Below are 23,187 nucleotides of genomic sequence, written 5' to 3'. Positions count from 1 at the left end.
GGAAGAATTTTACCTTAGACCGGTGCTTTTCACTAGGTGCAATGTTAACCTCCAGGGGCCTCTGGCAATGTCCGGAGACATTTTTTATTATAACTGGAGGAGATCCTGGGGCATGTGCCTGGCCTCTAGCAGCCAGGGATGCCGCTAAGTATGGGGAACTCACAGCAAATCTCCCTACCAAGAATTAGCTGGGTGAATTCTTGGTATTAATCATTTGGAGGCTGAGAAACCCCTGCCTTTGGCAATTGAGCTAACAATTCTGTTGAAAAAGCTGAAATCATCCTTGAATTGTTTCTCTGATCAAGAAAGACCATAGAAGGACTCCGATGTAACACATCACAGGACTCAGTTGTTCTGGCTGGGAGTCCATTCTGGTTCACTTTTCTAACTGAAAGGTCACTCAGCTGGACCGGAGCCCACGTGTGCGTGGAGCACTGTAGGAGCACACCGCGTCCAGGGCCTGGGGAGTCGGGTGCTCTTACCCGGAGAAGCCCACAGCGCAGGACAGCGTCCAGCGCTGAGGGGAAGGATGGAAAGGACGCTGGCAGGGCAGAGGTGCGGAAATGACGGTGTGGCTTGGTGACTGTGCTGAGCGGCGCTGCAGAGGTCAAGGGCACGTTGTTGCGTGCAGCTGTCTGAACGCCCAAGCCTTCTGGTCTTCTGCTCATCCTTGGCAACTGGCAGCAAGTTACTTCTCCTCCTGAGTGCTGAGCTTCTCTGCCTGCTCAGCAGGGGGAAGTGACCCTGGCCCCAAGGAGTGAATCGGAAACCACACGCAGAGCTGGCGGAGCCTGGTGAGCCGCGTCGGCTGCACCTGCTCTGGGTCCTGCCTGGTGGATGTGTTATCACGGAGACTGCGGTTTGCAAAGTGACCTCCGCCAGGGGCTTCTGGCCAAGGGACACAATGGCAGGGACAGTGCCATGCCGGCTGCACGGCGGTGCCTACTTTTTCTGCTTTGATCAAATCAATACTTTGCCGATCAATATTTGTAAAAAGCAGTGACATTCTTGCTGTTGATCTCACTAGCTACTACCACGGTGACCGAAAGTAGATGAAGCACATTCATGCTTTTCAAGCTGTAGCTCTCATGTTCCTGACAGAAACCTGAAACCACAGCTAAGACACACAGTTATGAAAGATTCTAAAGGATTCCAAAGGCTCTGGGAGCAGAGCCCGAATGCTAACAAGCTGCACTGTAACGTTTAAACCCCTTTTTGTTTTCACAGCTGACTAACTGTGTGGGCTTTGGCAAATCACTCAGCCTCTCTGCGTTTCTGTTTCCTTACTTACCAACAACTGTGCAGAAAGCACTCAGCGAGCGTTCGCTGCTAGGATTTTTTGAATTTCATCAACACAAATGCACATGCATATGGAATTTAAAGAATTTTTTAAACTGCAAAACAGCAGAGAAATGTCACATGTGCAGTGTGCTACTTTGGGGCCCCTTTTGGACACCAGCTGGGAACTTTGGTGTCAACTTCTGGGAAGCGTGAGGCAGGCCATCTAGATGCTGAGACAGTCCTGCCATTTAGTGTCACTGTCTCACACGCACTCATCGCAGGTCACTCACTGCCACGGGTGCCCAAGAGTATCACCGGCAGGGGCAGAGGCTGGGCACAAGCCCTGTGTGGAAGCCATGTGCTGGGGTCACTCAAAGACAGGCTCCGGTCACCTGGGCTGGGGCAGCTCCACACGGGTGATTCACTGAAGAACTCCAGGGAGTTGTGAGACCTAAAGGTGTGTTCCTGAACTACAGAGAAAAGTAAATCTAGGACCGCTTACGGGGCAAAGCATTCCACAGGACTCTGCAAATTCAATACATCAACCAATACTGGCCAGCACAAAATTTGTAAGGTGGGATTTGACTCACTTGTAGATTGATGTAAATTCTCAATTTTAACAATTCTTCTATTTTATTTCCATTTTTTAAGTAGCACAGACATACTGAAATGGCTTGATGTTTTCCACATGCTATTTACTAAGAGATGAGAGCTTAGCTCTCCTTGCATTTTCCACTCTCTTCATACAATTCCTTCATTTTCCTGATAGTTGTTATTGTTGAGTAACAATTTATAATAACGATCACTTGTATTCTTGGCCACTGGGCCATGTCGGGCACCAGGATCACGTCTTCTCTCTTTTCATTGGCTTCCTTTTCTGTCTCACACAATGCTCATCACCAAGACATCAGGCAGCCTGGCCATGGTGCGGCCGTGAGCTCCCTCAGCGCAGTCAGACTCCCCGTCCTCCACTGGCCTCACAGTCACTCCAGTGACTCTGGCCAGAACCTCCGGCCTCTGCTGCACCCTGGGCTGCTGCTCCAGGGCCCGCGGCAGGTGTAGACACACTTCATGTCTTTACTCCCTTTTGGAGCTAGGTCTTCTCCCCCAGCAGTTTCCTGAGCAAGAACACATGAAGGAGAGAAAGACAGACTCTCAGGACCACAGTGGTTCTTGTCAGGATATTTAGGTCACTGCCACCTTTTTTTCCACCAAGCACCTTGTAGGGCTGGAAACCGGATTTGTTGTTGCTTAAACAAATGCCACCGTGTGATTTTAACTCTCTGCCTGAATATTCTTTCATCCTGCAAACTGAAACTTCACGTTCGTTAAGCAACAAGTTGCTATTTCTCTTCCCCCAGAGCCCTGACAAGGCCATTCTACTTCCCATGTCTCTGAATCTGACCACACGAGGTACCTCCCTTGGGTAGAGTCACAGAGTATTCGTCTGTAGTGACTGATTTAATTAGCAGAATTCCGTCGGAGTTACTCAGGTAGCAGGTTAGCATTTCCTTCCACCTAAAAAGTGAGCAATAGTTTGCTGACGTCCATACTTGCGTGTTTCCCACCTATTGGTCCGTGACACTTGAATTGGCCTTGCACATAATGAATATACTGTTATAAACCTTGGTACACAAATACCCGTCAAGACCATCTCCAGTTCTTTCAGGCGGACGTCCAGGGTCACAGCCAGCCTCTGATGTTTTGTGCGGGACCCCGGCCCATGTTTCCCATAGCCCCACACTGTCACATCCTCACCACTGCAGAGGCTCTCCATCTTCTGCACCTGTGTCTTCTGTTGCACCAGCAGCGGCCGCACTAACGGTGTGAGATGGTCCTGGCATCTTCTCACAGAACACAGAGAGCCTGGCAGCCCCAGCCAGGCTTCCCTTGGCACTGCCCGCTGTGCACCCATTTGCTCTCCCGCTGCTCACGTTTTGCTGTCATCCTTTCCCCAGTTTTCCTCTGGGTCTGTGCCTGCTGGCCCGTTACTTGGATGGGGTTTCAGGTTAGTGTGGAGGTGAATGTCTTCAACTGGGCACTTTAATTGAAAATCCCCACAGTAATTTCATTATTATTCCTGTCTCTCTGGACTAACAAAGGATAAAGAAGTGGAGGCAGAGTTCTGATGATGTTTTACTGAGATTTATGAAAGTAAAAATAAGGATGGGCTTCCCTCTGTGTTGTGGGATGCCCTTCCTGGGGTTGGGCCTCCCCTCTCACCCTTCCTTTCAAGATCTTCCAACAGTTTCTGTATTTCAAGAGTTTTGTGGAATGAAAAGCGACCTTTCTAACAAGCATCACCTCAGCAGGGAGGCAGGGTTTGATGCCTGTGGTTTTCCTTTTCACAAAGTCTTTCATGCACTCACTTTCTCAGCTTCAGGGTTTCTCTTTACAGGTGCTTAGGTGTTTCGCTTTGGTCCTCTGTCGCATCACACAAAGTTACCGAAACACACTGTTTAGGGTCACCTGATTACAAGAATGCTGACAGCAGTCCACAGGGGAACGGCGCACTCTTATACAACCATAGCTGAACTATGACCTGTTCTATGCTGACGTAAAGCACATTCCTGGAAGATTATCTTCGGGACCCGGAAGAATGGCTGCTTTTATTTATTAGCACCCTCTGTGCTGGGAACAGCCTTGAACCTTAAATCAATTACTGAAACCTGTGAGTCTCGCCTCGGTCCTGGGAGTGTCCATTTACATAAAACATTTCAAAAGAAGCAGCCTTCATTGAAATAATCAGTTTAGCCTGTTTATGCCCAAACCCCCTATCCAGTCTGGGTGAAAGGCCCGCGCAGCCTCTGGAGTGCCGTTATGATGGTCCGTGGCTCAACACAACCAAGTGTCACAGACCACCAAAAACGACGGTTCCTTGAACCACAGAACCAGCACTCCTTGTCTCCTTCAGGGGAGTCAGAGTGAGACCTGAGCCCTGGCTGGGCATGGTCTGTTCCCCCCTACTTCAGCCTGTGGAAGCAGCTAGGAGCAGATGGGCTTCAGCTCTCTGTGTTCTGCGAGAAGAGTGACTCAAATTTGGGGTGGGGTGAGGTGCGAGCAGAAGCAAGCACAGGTAGGAGACAACCACACTTTTAAGAAGCTAGGAACCTTAGAACAGGCCAGCTAAAAGGTTGTCCATGGCCGCACCCCACGGCTTGGCTGTGCCACTTTCCTTCCCAAATCCTTTAGGGACACCGGGAGCCCAAAGTTAGTTTCACTGATAGAGCCAGAGACCGTGTTTAGGCAAACATCCCAGATCACTCATCTTCAAAAACAACACAAAGCCCGGGCCCTGCCTTTCTCCCGCAGAGTGAGCCATCTTCTTTCTACCTGAGGCTGGCCTGGGGCCCTTCCCTAAGCCAGGCCCAAGCTTTGCACAGATTCACAAATTCCACAGACTTGCACCCCAAACACATACATATCCCCGCTCCAGGCTGCAGCATGGCTCTGCCCTCAGGCCCCACACTGTTTCCTTTGAATTCTGCCTAATAAACACCTGTATGCTTCTAGAAAAAAAGATTATAACCAATTATGACTGGTCTGTAGCACTTTTAGTTATCACTGATGTTCTGTGCACTAGTGATTGTGCATGCACACGCTGCGTGAGGAGCTGGAGTTATCAGTCCCCTGTACAGGTGAGGAACTGAGATTCATGAAACTTTTTATACTGTCAAATAACTAATAAAAAGCAAGCAGCAGGGATCCAACGTCAGTGCATCTCACACTGCCCCGTGCCTGCTGCACTGCCAGGCCTGGCGGCGCTGCCTGTAATCCCAGCAGCTGAGAGGCTGAGGCTGGAGGGTTGCAAGTTCGAGCCCAGCCTGGGCAATTTAGCGTCTTAGGGAGACGCTGTCTCCAGGTGAAAGTTAAAAAGGAGGCTGGGATGCAGCTCTGTGAAAAGCTCTGAGTTCAACCCAGATTTAAAAAACGGCACAGGACGGAATGCAGGAAAGGGGACCAGGGTGTGGGAGAACCAAAGGGCGGGGAAGGAAGGTGTGGTGGACAACACAAGAGGTCAAACCCTCGCCTCGCCTCCCCCACCGCCTGAGGGCCTGGTCTCTTTGCAGCCCCGGAATTGAACGGTTTCCCGCCTTGCACAGCTCAGACTGCGATTTCTTGGTGGTGGGCACACCGGCTGACCACGTAACGAGCGCGCTCAGACACCACCTCCGCGGAGCCACCCGCGTGTCAGGGTGGGTGGGTTCCCGCAGGGCGCCAGGGTGCAGCTCACGCCCGCATGAAGGAACAGCAGCCTCCTCACAGCGGGTGGGCTTCCGCAAAGCAGGGACTCCCAGCCGCAGGGCGGCCCTTGCTCCACGTGGCCCAGCAAGGCCGTGCCTTTCTGGGATTCGCACCCAGAACTTGGCTGACTGCAGTGGTCTGGTGAGGACCATGCAGAAAATGGGCTCTCTCACCCACTGCACAGACCGGGCTCCGAGTCGGCAGGTGAGGGAGGGGCAGCGCTTACTCGGCAGAAAGCCGGGCCAGTGCTTTTCCTTTGTTTTGAGAGGGGTAAAGAAGGGAGATCCCAGTAAATAAAGAAACAGCGCCCCAACACGCGCGTGAGCAGGAGAGCAGCTCTGACCGCCTCAACAGCGCCGACGCGGAGAAATCCACCTCCACACGGACCCTTTTCTCTCTGCCAGGACCCGCGTGTGACGTGCACGTGTGTGCGTGTGTGTCGGGTGAGGGCTGAGAGGATGCAGAAAATGTCTAGCCTTGCGTGCTGCTGCCACCTACATGGCAGGGAGCCTCGGCACAGCCCGGCTCGGCGAGGGGTGCAGCCACAGGGCCTCCTGCAGGCTGGAAAACCTCGCCTTCCTCTCAGCTGCCAGAACAGAGTATTCGCCTCTACTGCACTTGCAGCCAAATTCTGGAAGCAGCGGACTCTGTTAGATAGGTGGAAATGCACTCAATACCTGAAATGGGCTGGTCTAAGAAAATCTTCCTTTTTACTTAAAAAGCAAAACAGGCACCCAAGCACAACTTGATCGCTGTGACCCCATCCTGGGGTTCTTAATCTTACTGCACCCCCAACCCTGGCGGACTTTAAATACAACAGGGAAATGAAAGAAAATAATTTTCCTCAGGGGAACATGACTATAAATTGATGCAGATGCAGAAAAGATAAGGCAATCTTTTGGTGACAGCCGAGAGGGTATGTTCTGATAGAAAATGTAGTCAGCTGTGGATCTAACAGGGAAGCCACCCAAGCCTGGAGGCCACCGGGAACTGTCCCAGGCAACCTTTGTCTCGGAGGTGTTACCAGGGCGTGGTGCTGTGTCTCCTCTCGGAGCTGTGTGAAGACACCTTTCTAGACGCGTACCAGTGAGATCGAAAAGCCGACGATGACTTTACAGATAATTGCAATTAAAGCGATTGCTAAGTGAGCAAATGATTGGCTCTGGGATCCTGTGCCAACTAATTATTGCCATTCCGTAATGTTATGAATATCGGCCTTTTGCTGGCGTTCTGCACTTTGTAGATTCAGTTGTCATGTTGTACTAAACATACTCTAATTATGTTTGGTGTTAAGAACCTTGTATCCTTGAATAAAATTCATGCTACCTTTCCAGTTAGTGGGGCATTCAACACAAAAGGATTCCCAAAGTGGACAGGAAAATATGTCTGCCATGGGAAAAGGAATCTGGAGCGGCAATGTTGACAGGAAGAATCCCACCTGCTCAGGGTCCCTGGCGTGTGACAAGAAGGAAGTCATTTCACACATCTGCAGTGGTGCATGCCTTCGGTTTTCACGCGGTATTAAACTGACTATTTCTTACATTCGTACCATTATAATCATGCTTATAATGAGGCAGCTGTCATAGCCTATTACACACAGTGTGCTTTCCGGGGTAAAGGTGAATTTATCTTAGACCTAATGAGCAGGTTCCCAGACTAGGGAGTGGTAAAGCACAGGATGATCAAGAGAAACACATTTTAATATAACAGGTATAAAATCTAATTCCTGTAAAAAATCCACAATATTCACATTTTAAGGCTCAGGTCTGAGAAAGTCCATATAGGGCTTATGGCCGCAGACCTCACCCTGGTCCCTGCCCTGCTAGAGACGGAGGGCGCTCAGCCCTTCCCAGGGGCTTCGGGGGTGGGACTGGTCTTGGGGACGATGTCCCTTGGGACACCTGCTCGTTTCTGCGACACCACCAGTCGGGCCCCAGCTGAGCAAAGGATCCTGAATCCACTGTTCCTGAAGCCAGGAGACAGCCCTGGAAGGACACACAGCGAGGACAGGTGCAGCCCTCCTGCAGAGGTCGAAAGTTCTGAGAATGATGTAAATGTTTGCAAAGCTGCGATTTTTCTTATGAAACTGAGCACAACTTTGGGCAATTTATGTGTGCACTAGACAATATTTTGTGGAGAATAAAAGTGTCTAAAACTGCCTTTCAATAATGGAGCAACCAAAACATTAAGTTTACAATAGAGAGTTTTAAAATTTAACATTAAAAAAAATTATGAGTCAAATCTGTGAGAAGACTTTAGAATCACTGGGAATCAATGCATCCTGAGCCCTCGTTTTAAACCAACGTGTTGCACAAATCTTTATGCCACATAAACACTGAAGAGGAGCAGCTTCATCTCCAAAATGTTGATCTGGATGATTACCAGAGGCTTTTAAACATACAGACCACAGGAAAGAGACATACAAAAAGGAAGTAGAAGTCACTCAGACACCACCGTCTACAGAGCAAATGTTAATATTTAGAGAAATGTTTTCCCATTGTGTTTCTAAGAGAGGTGGATCAACTTAGTTTCTAACAGGAAGGGAAAGCTGGAGGCCCCGGGCCACCTCTGTTTGTGACACCACATGTCACCTTGTAGAGAGCACTGCAGTGCACAGATCGCCATCCAAACCCTGCTGCGGAGCCACGGGGACACAGGCCTGTGAGGCCGCTCTGCAGCTCGGACGAGGACAGAGGCACCTGAAGCCCGTGGGCCGGACACTGCGGGGAGCTCCGCTGCGTGCCGGGTGACTGAGGTCTTCCAGAGTTGCCTCGGGGCTCGGAGCACAACCAGTACGCAGCACAGCCAGGCACTGCACGACCGCTCACCACGCCACCGTGAACAGAAGGACCCAGACTTGCAAACGTGAAAATACGGTATTCTTTACGAAACTCTTTTGGGTGGTCTACGTCTCTTCTCACAATTTTTTTTTTTTTTTTTTTTTGTCTTTCTGAGACAGGGCCTTGCTATGCAGTTCAGGCTGGCCTTGAGCTCACTTTGTAGCCCAGGCTGGCCTCAAACTTGCAGCAATCCTCCTGTCTCAGCCTCCCAAGTGCTGGGATTACAGGTGTGCACCACCACGCCCAGCTCACAAGATAATTTTAATGAAGTGCTTATTACAAACGCACTCGTGGACACAGTGACCCCGCTGCCCAACCAGGACGAATAGGAGGACTCGGTCACGTGAGAAGCAGGCCCGAGCTCGCAGCTGTGGTGAGGGAGCCGTGGCCGATCCCGCTCACGGGGCAGCACGAGCCACTAACCGTCTTCCACAACAGACAGGACCGAAGATGCCGGACTGAGTCCGCGCAGGAAATCGGCCCGGATGGATTTTGTCATTTGTGTCACAGCACGTTTGCATGTGGATATTCTGGAACTATTATTTAAATCTCTCTGAACTTCTCAGTTTTAGAAATAAGGTCTTGGTTGTTTATGGTGTTTGCTTCCATTAATAAGGTATTAGAAAAGCTCCTGTTTAGTACAGTCAGAGTTATGTCATTCTGATTTCCTCATTTCCTATGGCTAGTGGCATGAGAAAATACTTTGTCAAGGATTTGATACTGGTTTTCTTAGACCCGAGGAAATGCCACATGTGGCAACTGTTAAAACCTACCGTTTCTCATCTTTGAAAAGGCAAAGGATGAGAGGTAACTATGAAAATGATAAAGCGCATTCTCAGTGAACAGTCCGGGACCTGGGCGCACAGGCAGGTTTCGGCCACGCGGCTGTTGCTTGTGAGGGAGGACGCACACTTAGGTGACCTTACCTGCACTCAAGGTGTTCGCGGAGCCCTTCCTGTGGTGGCTGTGAAAGCCGGCATGTGGAGTGTCGGAAAAGCCCCCCACTGCCAAACTTGCCACTTTCTTTTTTTTTTTTTTTTGAGTACTGGGAATCGAACTCAGGACCTTGAGCTTGCCAGGGAAGAGCTGCGCTGTTGAGCTATATCCCCAGCACCACTTTCCTTTACATTGCAACTTGTTTCTGGTGGGCTTTGGCTACTGTCTCCCCAGGGAGGAAAAGCATACAGGTCAATTTCCTAAGGGCTTTAATTTCCTAGATCATTCGAACCCACAAGTTAGTTTGTGAAGTACTGAGACATAATTTCCAACAAGGGCATCGTTTTTAGAAAATGAAGAACGCAACTTGAATCTACTTAGAGGGGTCACGTTTGATGTCTGCACTTTGGCCAAGCATTAGCTGAATCCTTGTGAGTAGAGACCACATGTTCAACTGTAAGGTTCTCTCCTCTGTCCCTGTCCTAGCACGGAAACCGACTCTGGTGCTCAAAATGAGTTTGTTGATGAGAAGAGACTTGAAATTCTCTCTTAGATTGAGTTATATATCATATATTTAATACTTCATTTTTCTATAGATTAGGCAATATTTGTATTCATAATATATGCACATTAATAAGCTTTGAAGATTTTCTATAAATCAAAGAATGGTATAATATAAGTCACAGCAAGTAAATCAGATCGCTAACAGCCTTAATAGATGAGCACTTTATGTCAATTCCTATTTATATTACTTCGCATATTTTAGTTTTAGAATTCCTGCTAGTGAAGCTTCTTTCTGGGAAAAGAACCGTAAGAGCTTCCATTTAATAAGAGCCAACTGTACGCGTTAGGAGTGGCTTCTCCCTTCCCCAGCCCAGATCTCTGTGACCAGTAAGCTCAATCTTTGGCGGAGGGCAGCAGCCTCGTGGTCGTCAGCAGTCCCAACTCCCTGGATCGAACTGGTTTGGCAACTGTGACAGTGGATGTCACTCGTTTCGGCTAATTGATGACTGCAGGGAATCGGTTATTTGTTAACAGCATTTCATGCTCAGGGACGAGATTTACTGCAGCCACTGGTCAGAACTAGGGCGTCTACTAACAAAATGCTCTCACCTAACAAATCAAATTCACTAAAGCTTTACGTTACATATGCTGAAGCAACATTAAATTGTGTGTGATGTTGGCTTTAATGTTGTTTATTATATAACTCAGGGACTGAAACAATGGAAACAAATCCAAAGCACTGTTACACTTCTGTCTACGGGCTGGCATTTCTTGTCGAAAATATTAGCAGAGAATAAGGAGGGACAGATAACGACTTAGGCCAGTGGTGGCAAACCTGTGGCAGGTGTGCTGAAGCGGGCTGTATCACTGAAAGCTCTAAAACGTTCACCACTGCTGACTGAAGCACTTATTTTCTAGAAGAACGGAGCATTTTCAGTCAGTAACTGTACATTCAATACACTCTGGCTAAGGAATTAGCAAACCCACTGCAGACCAACGGCAGCACCGCTTTACAAGGGAGATGAATGGCAGGTCTGGAATCCCTGAATTGGTGACGTCCAGGCTCTGCAGGGCCGCTCCACTCAGCACACCTTGCAGGAGCACATCTTGGCTATCCAGGAATGGTGTCTTGGCTCGCCTAGAGGGGAGACAGGAACCTGGGTTACGCAGTGGAACCAGGACAGGGCAGCGGGGCGGGGAGGTGCACACAGCAGGCAGGAGGGAGGGACAGGGGAGGGGAGGGAGGTGTGCCGGTATTTCCACGTCTCTTTTCCGTCCTGAAAGAAAACGTGAATAGAACAAGCAACGGTCTTATCTCACAAACCGGGCACAAGCCCTGTGATGGCACATCATATTCAGTGTTTTTTTTTAGATTGTCAAGGAAAGTAAATGTTTCTAACAAGAGGAATTTGGTATGAAATTAGTAAATTTCCATAAATTCCAAGCAGTTTACTTGTTGGTAGAGAAACCCCAACTGCAGCGTTAGGGTCAAGCCTTATAAATTAGTTGAACTAGGATTAGCGTTATAGACTCAAAAAACCTTTAGAACTTGGACAGCTTGGGCGATTTTCCTGGGGGCTAAAGATGTGTGATTTCAGTTCATTTGCCTATCAAGCTCTCTGAGCCTGGGGCCTTCAGGAGCTATTTTTATATTAATGATACAACCCTGACTACTGACTCCCACCCCTACTGGCAAAAAGTCAGAAAGTTGATTCTTTGGTTTAAGGTAATATTGCATACTAAACGTACGTATGTGTGTGTGGGTTAGTCCATAATCTTAATTCCTTTAAAAATTATTACATTGATGCTTCCATTTCCCCTTTGGACAAATTAATCAGAATATTGATACTGTGACGAGAGGCCCGAAGAAAGCGCTTGCACGTTGCTCCAGAGGAGGCTCTGGCTTCCGAAGGCTGCGCTGGCGCCAGTCGTCACAGGCGCACTCTCCATGGCGATGACTGATGCGTGGCCCACGCCGCCTGCGTTTTCCTGCTTCAGGCATCATGAGCCCTCGCCAGCGTTCCAGCCCCAAATCTGTCCTGCTTCGCGCTACCTAGTTCCTGCTGCTGTTTCACGAGCCAGAACAGTAAAAGAGGAAAGGCCCACCTTGGCTTTGTACAGTCTGCTCCCCAGAAAGCTGCGAGAAATCTAGTTCTGTCCTTCAGATCCATGCAGACGTAGTATCGATTGACAAAGGTGTGTATAGATCTGCACACCAAGCGTGCCACGTGAGAGCCGCTGAGGTGCTCGGTTATTGGCATATGCATACGGTTGTCAGCTGCTTCGGGGTGACGCGGAAACTCTAGCGAATGCATTTCTTCCCTGGGCTTCAGGCTTGCCCTCCTCACTTCGCTCTCCGCTGCAGGTACTCAGAAGTGCTCCGTCCCCAGGGCACTAGGAAGTAAAACTTCTAATTGTCCAAGAAATGAGGAGATAAAACTTAAGATCTCTCATCAACACCTCACGGAAATATGCATGCTATGCTCGTCATCAGGGATGTGCAGATGAAGGCCAGGGACCCTTTTTAACAAACATCCTGGGGCACGAAGATTGACATTTGTTCGCTGTGCAGGAAATGGTTAACTGTAGTTAACTGGTGAAGACCCAGCCAAACTATTTTTGTGAAAATAGTTTTCAGGTTCAGAAGCAACCGGGCTTTAAGGAGCCCAAGAAAGAAAGCCTAATGGCCCTGAAATCACAAAAGAGGGAGCTGCCAGCCCACGATGTTGCCTTCGCGCTTCTGTTACGAGACATCAAAGTTATCCCCATGGGTTCCAGGAACGCGTAAACGCCAGGGAGCGAGCAGGCCTCCTTCGCAGAATCTCAGCCAGGAACTTCAATCTGGGACTCACCTGTGCGTCTGGACTCGTTGCTAATGAATTATTCCAGAGAAAAGACACAGCGAGCCCTACTTCCCAGACCAGCTGAGACTTCCAGGTTCACGGGCAAGGTCAGAGGAGCAGGAGGCTCTGGGCTGGAGGAGCTCTGCCAGCCTAATGGACTCTGGCACACACCTGGGTACGGAGCGCAAGCCCAGAGAGGTCACAGCGGCCGCAGGAGTGAGGGCGAGCGCCCTGGAGAGCAGGTGCCCGCGGACGGTGATCCATGGCAGACTGCGGCGGGCTTGCAAATGGATGGCCATGCATTCGGTGCTGGGGAGCAACGTCCAGACTGCACTCGACAGGCATGGTTCCCACACAGCTCACCAGGCCAGTCCCACTGCTATGTACACACATACACACACAGGACCACACACACACACACACACACACACACACACACAAAGAGCACACATACATACACACACAAACACATATACATATTAATGCATACATATACACATACAAATACACACGAGCACACATGCATATGAACACACATACACGTTAACACATACACACATGGATACATGAACACATACATATGCAGACACATGAACACATGCACATGAACACACATGCATAAACAAACATGCACACACACAGACACATATGCGAACATGCATAAATGCATGAACACATGCATATACATGAGCACACACAAGCACACAAAAACATGCATGCACACAAACATGCATACACATACACACATGAACACAAGCATAAACACAAACACACACACAAGGAACATATATACACACATGAACACATACATACACATACATGAACACCTAAACATACACACGAACAAAACACATGCGCACACGAACACACACATGCATGCACATGAACACATGCAAACATATACACATATGTGAATACACATACACATGAACACATACACGAGCACAATACATATATACACAGATACAAAACATGCACACACGAACATGCATGCATACACATGAACACATGCATAAATATGATAAACACATGCATACATACAACACACAAGAACACATACATACACAAAAGCACGCATATGCATGAGTGCACACATGAACACATGAATATGCATGAATACATACATGTGCACAAATACACACATGTACACATAAGCACACAAACACATGCACACACATACATATATTTGACATTTAGATTTTATTTAAAACTCTATCAATCTTTAAAAATATAAACTTCAACTTCTTTCAAAAATTTCAATTTTAGTTTTCCTGTGCTTGGATTTCCTTGATTTCTGGATCTGAACATGAGCTGATATTGGAAGCTGAAGTTCTTAGAGCTTCGTCAGACGGTGGCGAGAGGGTTTTCAAAGCAAAGCCTTTGTCTGCAAAGAGCAACATATGAAGCAATGCTCCTGAACTGTGCTTGTATGGGGAACGATCTTTCATTTTCTGTATGCGGGTCAAACAACTGGCCTATTCATTTGAAATGATGTAAAAACCATATTAGCCATTTAGCATTGCATAGATAAAACTATGTAAGGTCAATACCCATTAAAGCCAGAAGACTGACCACTTCTATTCTGTAAGTGGGGGATTTTCACATCCATGAAAATGTTAACAGGAGTTTCAAATGAGTGATAATGCTCCAGTTGGAAAAGAAAGAACGATGCATACAGATTTAAATAGGCCCCTCTCCACACAATGACTTGTCCATGAGCGCAACTCCAAGTTTAGCTTCCGGAGCACCTCTACGAGTTCGAAGATGCCTCCCCAGATCTCACCCGTGAAAAACCCCGACTTGGATTTTTGTTTTAACTAAGGTGGTTAACGTGTTCCAGACGAGCAGCACGCACACGCGGTCAGCACAGGTAACTGAGCCACCAGGGAACAGGGTCACTTTGGACCCCGGACATTCGGAGAGACTTGGTACTCCGAAGGTCATTTTTGGACACTGCAAAGTGAACAGTCACCTTTTCATAGTTCAAGAAAGAGTCCCTGTAGGCCACTAAATTCACACCAGAAATACAAAGCTTACCTTCCTCGGGGTTCCACTCCTGACAGTTCCCTACCACTCTCTCATCAGTATCCTTCTTCTAAAACAAGCACCCCTTTCAGAAGTGTCTTAATTTCTTATCACAGAATTTTACCCACACAAGGAGCAATAAATAATTCATGCCGCTGCCTCTTTGTTGTATGTCCCTGAACTGCACCGCGCAGAAGGCTGACAGCTGTGTCAGGACCAGCGCCACAGATCTGACATGACAAGCGGCTAACAAGTCTCTTTCAGTTCCTCATGCACCAAGACAACGGCCCCAAGTGCAGAAGGAAACCCTGAAACAAAATAAAACTGCTTCTGTCTTTTTACCTAAGTGTTTGCCATGAGCTGATTTCCAACCCACAGCCCTGGTCATTTTCGAGGACTGCCCAGCCCCCACTCCTCACACTCGCCTGACCATTTACGCCTGGCCACGGATCAATATGAGCAATTCTTGGAGAAATACGATGTCTCCATGACAACCAAGCCACAAATTCTCAGTGGAAGGCAGTGAGACCAGTCCTGAAGCCTCCAGAGGTTTGCAGGCCTACACGGCAAGATGCCTTAAAATGCAGGGACGGACGGAGGAAAGAGCCGGAGTAATTCATCCTTTATTACCAGCATAATGACGGCTGAGGAATGGGCCCGTGTTCGCTCTTGAAGTCAAGATGCCTTATCAGCACCTGTGTTTTCTAGTTAACCTTTCTTTTTGGGGATGTCCCTTTGTTTGCGCCGCTCACAGGGCCGCACCGTCTGAACCCACCGCGGCCCCGCGCCTGCAGAGGGAGGAGGCAGCGATGTCGGCACAGAGCTGCTCTGCTCCTGTCAAAAGCAATGAACTCCTGGGCAAACACTTGTGCCGCCCATGTGACCGCCTGCAAAAGGGTGCCGGGAAGCGTTTATTAAGACATTGCAGAAACCTGTGCGGAATGAGACAATCTGAATCCACACTGAAGTAGTTTAAGTGCAAATGTCATCACAGACGTTGGCACGACCACTCTGCACCCTCTTGCCGGTGAGACGAATCCGCATTCATCCTTGGGCACTCTGGCAGGGATGGGTGCGTTCGCCCACAGACCTCCCCTGGTTGTGGGCGGTGCCATTTCCCAGGCTGTGGGCACTGGGGCAGGGGTGGGGCTGGGACCCAGCCGAGGCCCAGAACACGGCGGCACGTCTCTGGAGGAGTCTGGCGTGGTGGAGGGGCTGATGTGCAAAGCTGTTGCCCCTGGGCCTGCGGGGCCCCGAGATGACTTCAGAGACCTGACATAGACTGCAGGCCGCACCTCTCACTGAAAATTAAATCTCCGCTGCTCTCCTCTGGGAAGGATCAGGGGACTGCGGGCAGCTGGCCCCTGTCAGGGAAGGCTATGGGATTTGGAAATCTCTTAACCAAGCTGACAGGCTACAGTGAAGGAGGATCAGACACAGGAAACAGGGCGAGCGCGGAAGCTGAGAGAAGCCAAGGGTGCCCAGGGGCCAGATAAAGCAGGAGGAGCAGCGGCCTCGAGCAGCTTCCCTCTCGGCAATAAGGGACCTCCTGGCACCTGGTGGCTCTGGCGCGACCCAGGAATGCCATTCATCATCCGAGAGACTTTTTCCTTTACTTAATTAGTCGTCAGGATTAGGCCTGTTTTAAATGCACCAAAGACAAACAGAAATCCATGCTCTAGCACGTCTGGCGGGACCTTCCAGTACCTCTCTGTCTGTTCTTTCCACAAATGTGGGTGGCATGCGCACGGCCGCGTGCACGGGGAGAGTTGCCATTCTGCTCTGCCTGACAACACGCTGCTGCCCTCGACAACCCCTTTCCCGGGGAGTCGGCTTGTACCTGGAAGGGCGGTGGAATCCCGCGTGCCGGGCTGAGTCTCTTTCTGCCGACCTCCCCGTGTGTGCCCGGCTCTTGCTGGATCTCATTATTTGAAATATTTAGAATGTCAGCTTCCTCTGGGCCCCAGCCTCCACGTGTACTAACCAGTTCAGCCTAGAATGGATGATAATGAACTAATCGTGTCAGCCCCGCTCCCAGTCATCCAGCCTTTGTACCTCGTCCCACCGAATTCCTGATGAAGGAGGGGAGCTGGCAGCCCCTCACCGTGACCTCTGGAGGTGACCATTAATTTGACAGTGCAGCTGCTGAGGGAGAACAGCATTACGATGCCCCCGCTCCAGGACCCCAAAGCAGTGTCAAATTTATCATTTTATACTTGACTATTTTTAAATGGCTTTCACCTGGACTCTCAGACCCATCCAAGACGCATCTGCCAGGCACGTCCTCGGAGTCCTGGAAGTTGGCTGTCTCCGAGTTGCTGTCATGCTCGCCTGGACTGACTGCAGCTATTAAAATGAAAGGAAGAAAGAGAGGGAGAGAGGTGAGGAGGCAGCAGCAAACATCATTAAACCACTTCTTCTCAGTCCCAGGGATACTACCAGGGACACACTATGTAAACACAAATAATAAATTGAAATAAAATGTATCCTCTAAGTATTTATTGGCAGACATGTAATTAGTTGAAAAATCCATAGATGTGACTTTATCTTAGAAGAAAAATAAGTTCAAGGCATCAGCTTAAAAGCTACAAAGTAACAAAGTGATGCCTTGCAAGTAGAAATCGTATTTTTAATGCATAAATCTAAAACAATAAAGTCAATTAATGGCCACCGCGCACTGAGGACCCCAGGCTGCTTGGAGGGCTGAGCTCCACGCCAGGGAGACCTCCGCCGGCTGAGCACCCACAGCTAATGATACTCTGGGTGCGTTTTGGTTCTCTTTCATGGAATTAAAAATAATGATACAAACACCGGAAGAAGCCTTTAAAAATAAATCTTAAAAAAGAGAAGGTGTACGCCGAAAATAAGGAGTGCTGGCATTTGAAACAGAAGGTCTTTCGATTACTGGTCATTAGCTGTTATTTCTTAAGTAGGAATACGGAGCAGAGACAGAGAGGCCAGCACAGGAGTCTAGACACACTTCCTCTGCACGCACGGCACCCACAGACTTTGCGGGAAAATGCTCTTCAGGGCCCACATCCCCCACAGGCTGCAACCCTCGCCCACGCAGTCTGCGTGTGTAACTCTCCCCATGCTGCTTGGTAGCAATCACCTGTTGGGAAAGGTGGGCGCTGCCTTCATGAAGTAACTCAGCGGAAAAGGAAAACAAAGCAAGACTCTAACCTCAGCCCGCTTATCTGTTAGAAGCCAAGTGCTTAAATAACACACACGCGCGCACACACACACACACACACACGCACGTGAGTACGATGACATTCTGCCTGTCATCAGTCGCTGCATTAACACAACCACTGTCTCTTCAGATCTCGCTGACAAACACACACCATCTCTATCAGCTAGGCGTGTGAAACTCAGCCTCTACTGCAGTCTCCTCCAGGGAGTAGCCGCTGGCATGGGACCACTGTCCTCAACCTCCTCCGCTGGGGAGGAGAGGGCCGGGCAGAGGCCAGAGCCTGACGCTTCACACTCTGCACAAGCAACACAGCGCCCATCGAGGTCCCCAGTCACCCTCCCTTTTCGCCCTAAGGCAGCCGCGGAGCTGGCAGTCACAGCGCGAGCCCACACATGGGTGTCAGAGGAGCTCCGCAGGCGACTCTGGTCTGAGGCTCCTCCTCACTCCCAGCCCCTCAGGACCGGGAATCTTCTCTGTCCTGTGGAAGTGTCAGCGTGGCTTAAACCCATTTCTCTGAAACCTTTTGTTTGGAAACAAAATATGCAAATTGTATGAAATTCTTATTTTAAATAAATAAACCTGATATCTTCATTTTGCATACCTGAAGTTTTTTAAAAAACAGTACAGGAGATACCACATGGGCCCTGTGTGTCTCAGCACCAGTCACAGCAAAGCCACTGTGGAGTGGGCACAGAAAGGATGCAGAAGCACCAAACTCAAGGTCCTCCAGACCCCAAAGAACACTGCACCCCAAGGACCTGCAGACTCCGAGGACCTCCAGACCCCACAGACTTGCCCTCTCATTACCTCTGGCGGGCTGGTCGGGCTCCCGCTCTGACCCGTGCAAGGCCACGATGCGAACTTGCCAAGGCTGATGAGGGTTGGGAGAGGCACACAGCAGCTCAGTCTCCAGTCACGGACCGGCCTTTAGCTTTCCCCAGTTTGAATCACACAGACAGAATACTTTTGAATCCGTAGGTTCTTGGTAAACATTTTAATTGCAGTAGTTAAATACATCAACACCGTGGGACCCTACTACACTGGGCAAAATTTCCCAGCTTATTTTAATTACAGTTGTCTGTATATATCTTACTTGCTAATTTTCTGAAGTATTTACACTGATCTTTACAATAGGGAATCAATCCCATAGTTGAATATTTTCCTAAAAGCCAGTCGCGTAGCATCTCTATTTTTTAGGGGAACTGTGTTACACCAGTCCCTAACATATTGTCCTTCTATAGTTTGACACATCCCTTCCTCCTTTCCTCAGTTCATCCCTCCAACAGAGACTTATCGAGAACCAAATGTTGGAGGAATCTGTTCTGAATCAGAGACCTCAGAAGGGAAAAGGACATGGGTAGAGGCACCAAGAACAATAAAATGCACACCTGTGGTAGTTTTCAGAGGTGATAATGTGGACCCTGGGGAAATGACACACCAAATCCCTCAAGATCCTGGAGAGTTAGACATGGCTTTAGCTGCACTGTCTTCAGCAAACCCACAACCCAGGCATCACGAAGCTATTTTGCGTCCACCTCTTATCCGAGAAGTGTGGTTTGTGTGAGCGGGTGGGGAAGTGGAGGGGATACTCTTAGGTATTCTGTTTAATGATGTGTTCGCTTGCAAATCTGAAGTGGTGTGAGTTTTGCCAATTTTACTGGGCAGACTGTGGAGCAGCCAATTAAGTTTACTGTAGGAGCAATGACTCCCCTCATCGACTGGGTTAATTACTGGCGCTCCTTGGTGTTGTCTGTTGGGTAGGTGAATACTTGCAATTGTTCTTCTGGGTGTTTCCTGGGATGTTTCACCATTAAACCTTGACATGATGTGTGACCGGGGCTTCTCTAATGAATCACTTCAGAAACGGTGACATCAACGAATATTGATCTGGTGCTCATTATGAGTAGAGCTCTCTGCCGGACAGGGAGGAGCAAAGAAAGGAAGGCACTTTAATGTGCCCTCATACAACTTGCGATCTAGTTGGTGTGCAACGCATGGAACTTGAGGGAGAGTGGGGGCAGAATCTGAAGAGCAGTGTGCTTTTTAGGGGACAGAGGACAACTCTTCCACAGTAAGACAGGTGGAGGTGAAGCTGGGATTAGTCTTGAGCAGGAAGTGGGAAACCCAAAGGGTATCATTCACACCAAAGGGATGGGGTGAACACACACACAGCCTGGAAAGATCTGAGCCTCCTGCCCCAGGCGTGCATGCGTTTTTGTGGTACTGCCGGCTTGGTATATATTTTTAATGAATTCTCCTCACTTGTCTCTTTGAGCTTTTGCTGAATTGCTGTTGTTGGCTAATTCTTCTCACCTGTACAAGTCAGCTATAGACAGGTTCTTCCTTGCCCTGGATAGTCAATACTTTGATCTTTACGGATGGTGGGCCCATTTGTCATAGTAAGTTGTCCTTTCACGATACATATTGACTTTTGTTTATCAATACCAAAGTCCATTTGTAGCTCATCACTAAAGTTCCTGGATATTTTCAGGAGTTTTTGAAGGTGCATTTCAGATCTTGGCAGAGAGACGTTTCTGACATCAATGCAGTTCAGATGGTTGCTAGGCTCACCTTCAGCTTAAAGTCAACTGTTTGTTTCTGCTGTAATGGGCTGTCAAACAGTCCACGTTGGGAGGTAGGAGGCCAACACGATAAACGCTTGTTGCCAGTCCTGCCGTGGACAGATGTGGGGCTGCTCCGCTTACCCATCATGCACTGCATGCAAGGCCAGGGTTCGAAGCGTCTCTGCAGCCTCTTGTGTGGCAAGATACAGAGGGTTCAGGTGCCCTGAAGGCCTGTGTCTGCTGAGGGCACCTCTGACCAAGAGTGGAATTCTCCTAGATCCAACAGAAAGGAAGGGTCCAGCCAATGACAACAGGAAATCACAATCTCTAAGCCATGGTTAGCAATGCTTTAAGAGCAGTGCTACATGAGGAAGATTCTGTAGAAGGATGTATTGTTTCTGTGGAAGGACTTATTCTTTTAAAAAACATGGTGTCAGGCTCAGAAGTGATCTCCTCCTCCCCCTCCACTCTCTGCTCTGGCTTCAGTCACCCTGCAAAAGCCCTCCTTCCTTCAGTCATTATTTCCAGAGGTGATATTTGCTGCTAAAGGCAGCAACAACAAACCAACAAACTGTAGGAAACAGCTTCTGCCCTCAATAAGACCCCCGCCCTTCCCACCAGCGGCAGATGACCGGCTGCGCTAGGCCACCAAGGTCCAAATGGAGCCTTTGTTGAGCATCCACATCGATGTGTTCTGGACAGTGACATGAATGAGGTAAGCGAGAGACCCCACTGACCACAGGCTTCGGGGAGGTAATGAGGATATTTACGGGAAAATCATTAATAACAAGAAAGGACAGTTCTCAGTGTTGGACAACTGAGTGGAATCAACCAGTGTGACAGCAGACAAAGGCCACCCAATCATCTTGACTACTCATTAACCAAGGACATAAAAACAATGCACAGGTGACAGTGGTCGGGCCCATGGAATGGGAGACCTGGGTTCAGATCCACTCCTTCCAGTCATCAAGAGCTGATTTCCTGCTTGGTAAGGGGGGTCACTTCCCAGTCTGAAGGAGATATCAAGAAATACACTAAAGTATCTTCCCAGAGGCTTGAAAGAAAGAGAAAATGGCATCAAATATAGGTGGAAGTAAATACTAATGCAATAATGGCAGGTCACAAAAAACTCGTGATGTACTTTAAATAAGAAGGAGGCAGAATCCATGAAAGATGTCAAGTGATAACACTGAGTTTGTAAACAAAGAGGACCTCATTGAACAGACCCCAAATTCGGTTTACAAAGTGGCTTCTCTCTGGACAGATGTCTTATCAGGAAAGCATATCTGGCTAAGAGCTGTGTACATATTACCTCGACTTTAAAGCATATCAGCCGAGATAATCAAGCAGTAGGACCTCTTAATTATATTTGAATAGCAATCATTACATTCTGCATCAGACACCTGGCTGATTTTGTCTTCAATGTAGACTGGAAACTGGAAAAAGAAAGCATGTAGGGATGCCAAAAATTAAGTTAGGTGTCTACGGCTTCTTTATAACTAAGCAATAACTTTTATGGACAAGTTCAGCAAAAGAGGTTAGACCGACACCTGTGTCTTTTTGCTGTCTTCCTGCAGTTCTAATCTGATGCGGAACATGAGTTCCTGGGTGGTATTTCTAGTAGGAATTGCTTTAAGGATGACATTTTTCAACTGGTAAAAAGGAATGTTGCAGAATGCTAGGAGAAGCGACCATTAGGTGGTTAGCTTTACCTAGATGTTCAGAAATTATTATTTTATTTAAAGGCACACACAGAGGATCAAAGTATTGACTAATATGGCTAAAGTGAAAAGAAATCTGCTCCTTAACGTCCGCAGGTGCTAAGTGCAGCTGGGTCACCCAGCTCGTTTGAGGGAAGTAAATGCAAGTGAGGAGAAGTATCAGCTGTTTGCTGAACCCTGCCATTCCCTGCACATAAAGGAGCTCCTGTTACCCAGACGCTTGAGCAACGAGCCCCACGATGAGGCTGAGGAGCCAGTTCAGCCCTGCGCCTCTGGCCCTCGCAGGGTGCACAGCAAGCAGCTGGGGTGCGCACCGGGTGGCCAAGGGGATGGACACAGGTCCCTCAGCACAAGAAAGGCTCAGGTTAATTTCCCCTGCGGCTGAAGCAGGAAATCTCAAGCCCAGCTCTAGGGTTTATGCCTCAAACTTACCCTAAGTCTCCCAAATCTATTATGAATGCCAGCAGGAGGTCTGCATTAAAAAATCCCATCTACCTCATTCTTTTAATAGAAAATAAAAACCTTCACTGTTTAGCACTGAAATATTTGTATTTTTTTTTTTTTGTCTTTTCTTCCGGTACCAGGAATCGAACTCACGACCTTGCGCTTGCCAGGCAGGCGCTTTTGCCGCTGAGCTAAATCCCCAGCTCTGAAATATTTGTATTAATTGCAAGAAAAGAGACTATGAACAATTTCATGATTAACATGAATTTATGAGCTCCATGGAGGCAACATGTGTTATCGAAAAAAATCCCAGTTAATGAGACCCAGAGGATCTGGCATTCCATCTCACCTCTACCTCTGACAGTGTCACCTTGGAGTCTTTTATTTCACAGAACAAGGAGTTGTATTGGCCACACTCTTTGGAGCCCTCCAGAGACTCAAATTCTGCCAGGTAGAATCCAAGACCAGCTGTGCATGGTGATACAGACCTGTAACCCTGGCTACTCCAAAGGGTGAGACAGGAGGATCTCAAGTTCAAGGCCAATCTGGCCAATTTAGAAAAACCTTTAAAATAAAGTTTAGGAAAGGGCT

At 48.4% G+C, this 23,187-nt stretch overlaps 1 protein-coding gene across 4 annotated transcripts in view; it reads right to left on the bottom strand.

Annotated features, from left to right (window-relative positions):
• Positions 1–9,856: 9,856 nt before the first annotated feature.
• The window catches only part of Wdr72 (WD repeat domain 72), a 180,471-nt gene continuing 167,140 nt past the window's right edge, over positions 9,857–23,187 (bottom strand). For all 4 annotated transcript variants that reach the window (XM_013510272.1, XM_013510273.1, XM_013510274.1 and 1 more), the window contains exons 19-20: positions 16,916–17,020; positions 9,857–10,944 (exon numbers count right to left, since the gene is read on the bottom strand). In XM_013510272.1, coding sequence (XP_013365726.1) covers positions 10,889–10,944; positions 16,916–17,020 — 161 coding nt within the window. In that variant the 3' untranslated portion in view covers positions 9,857–10,888. The remainder of the gene's footprint in view (positions 10,945–16,915; positions 17,021–23,187) is intronic.

Source organism: Chinchilla lanigera, unplaced genomic scaffold (genome assembly GCF_000276665.1).
Source record: "Chinchilla lanigera isolate Chin_1 unplaced genomic scaffold, ChiLan1.0 scaffold00008, whole genome shotgun sequence".
In the NCBI taxonomy this organism is placed as follows: Eukaryota; Metazoa; Chordata; class Mammalia; order Rodentia; family Chinchillidae; genus Chinchilla; species Chinchilla lanigera.
This window is presented reverse-complemented; position numbering and strand designations above follow the sequence as displayed.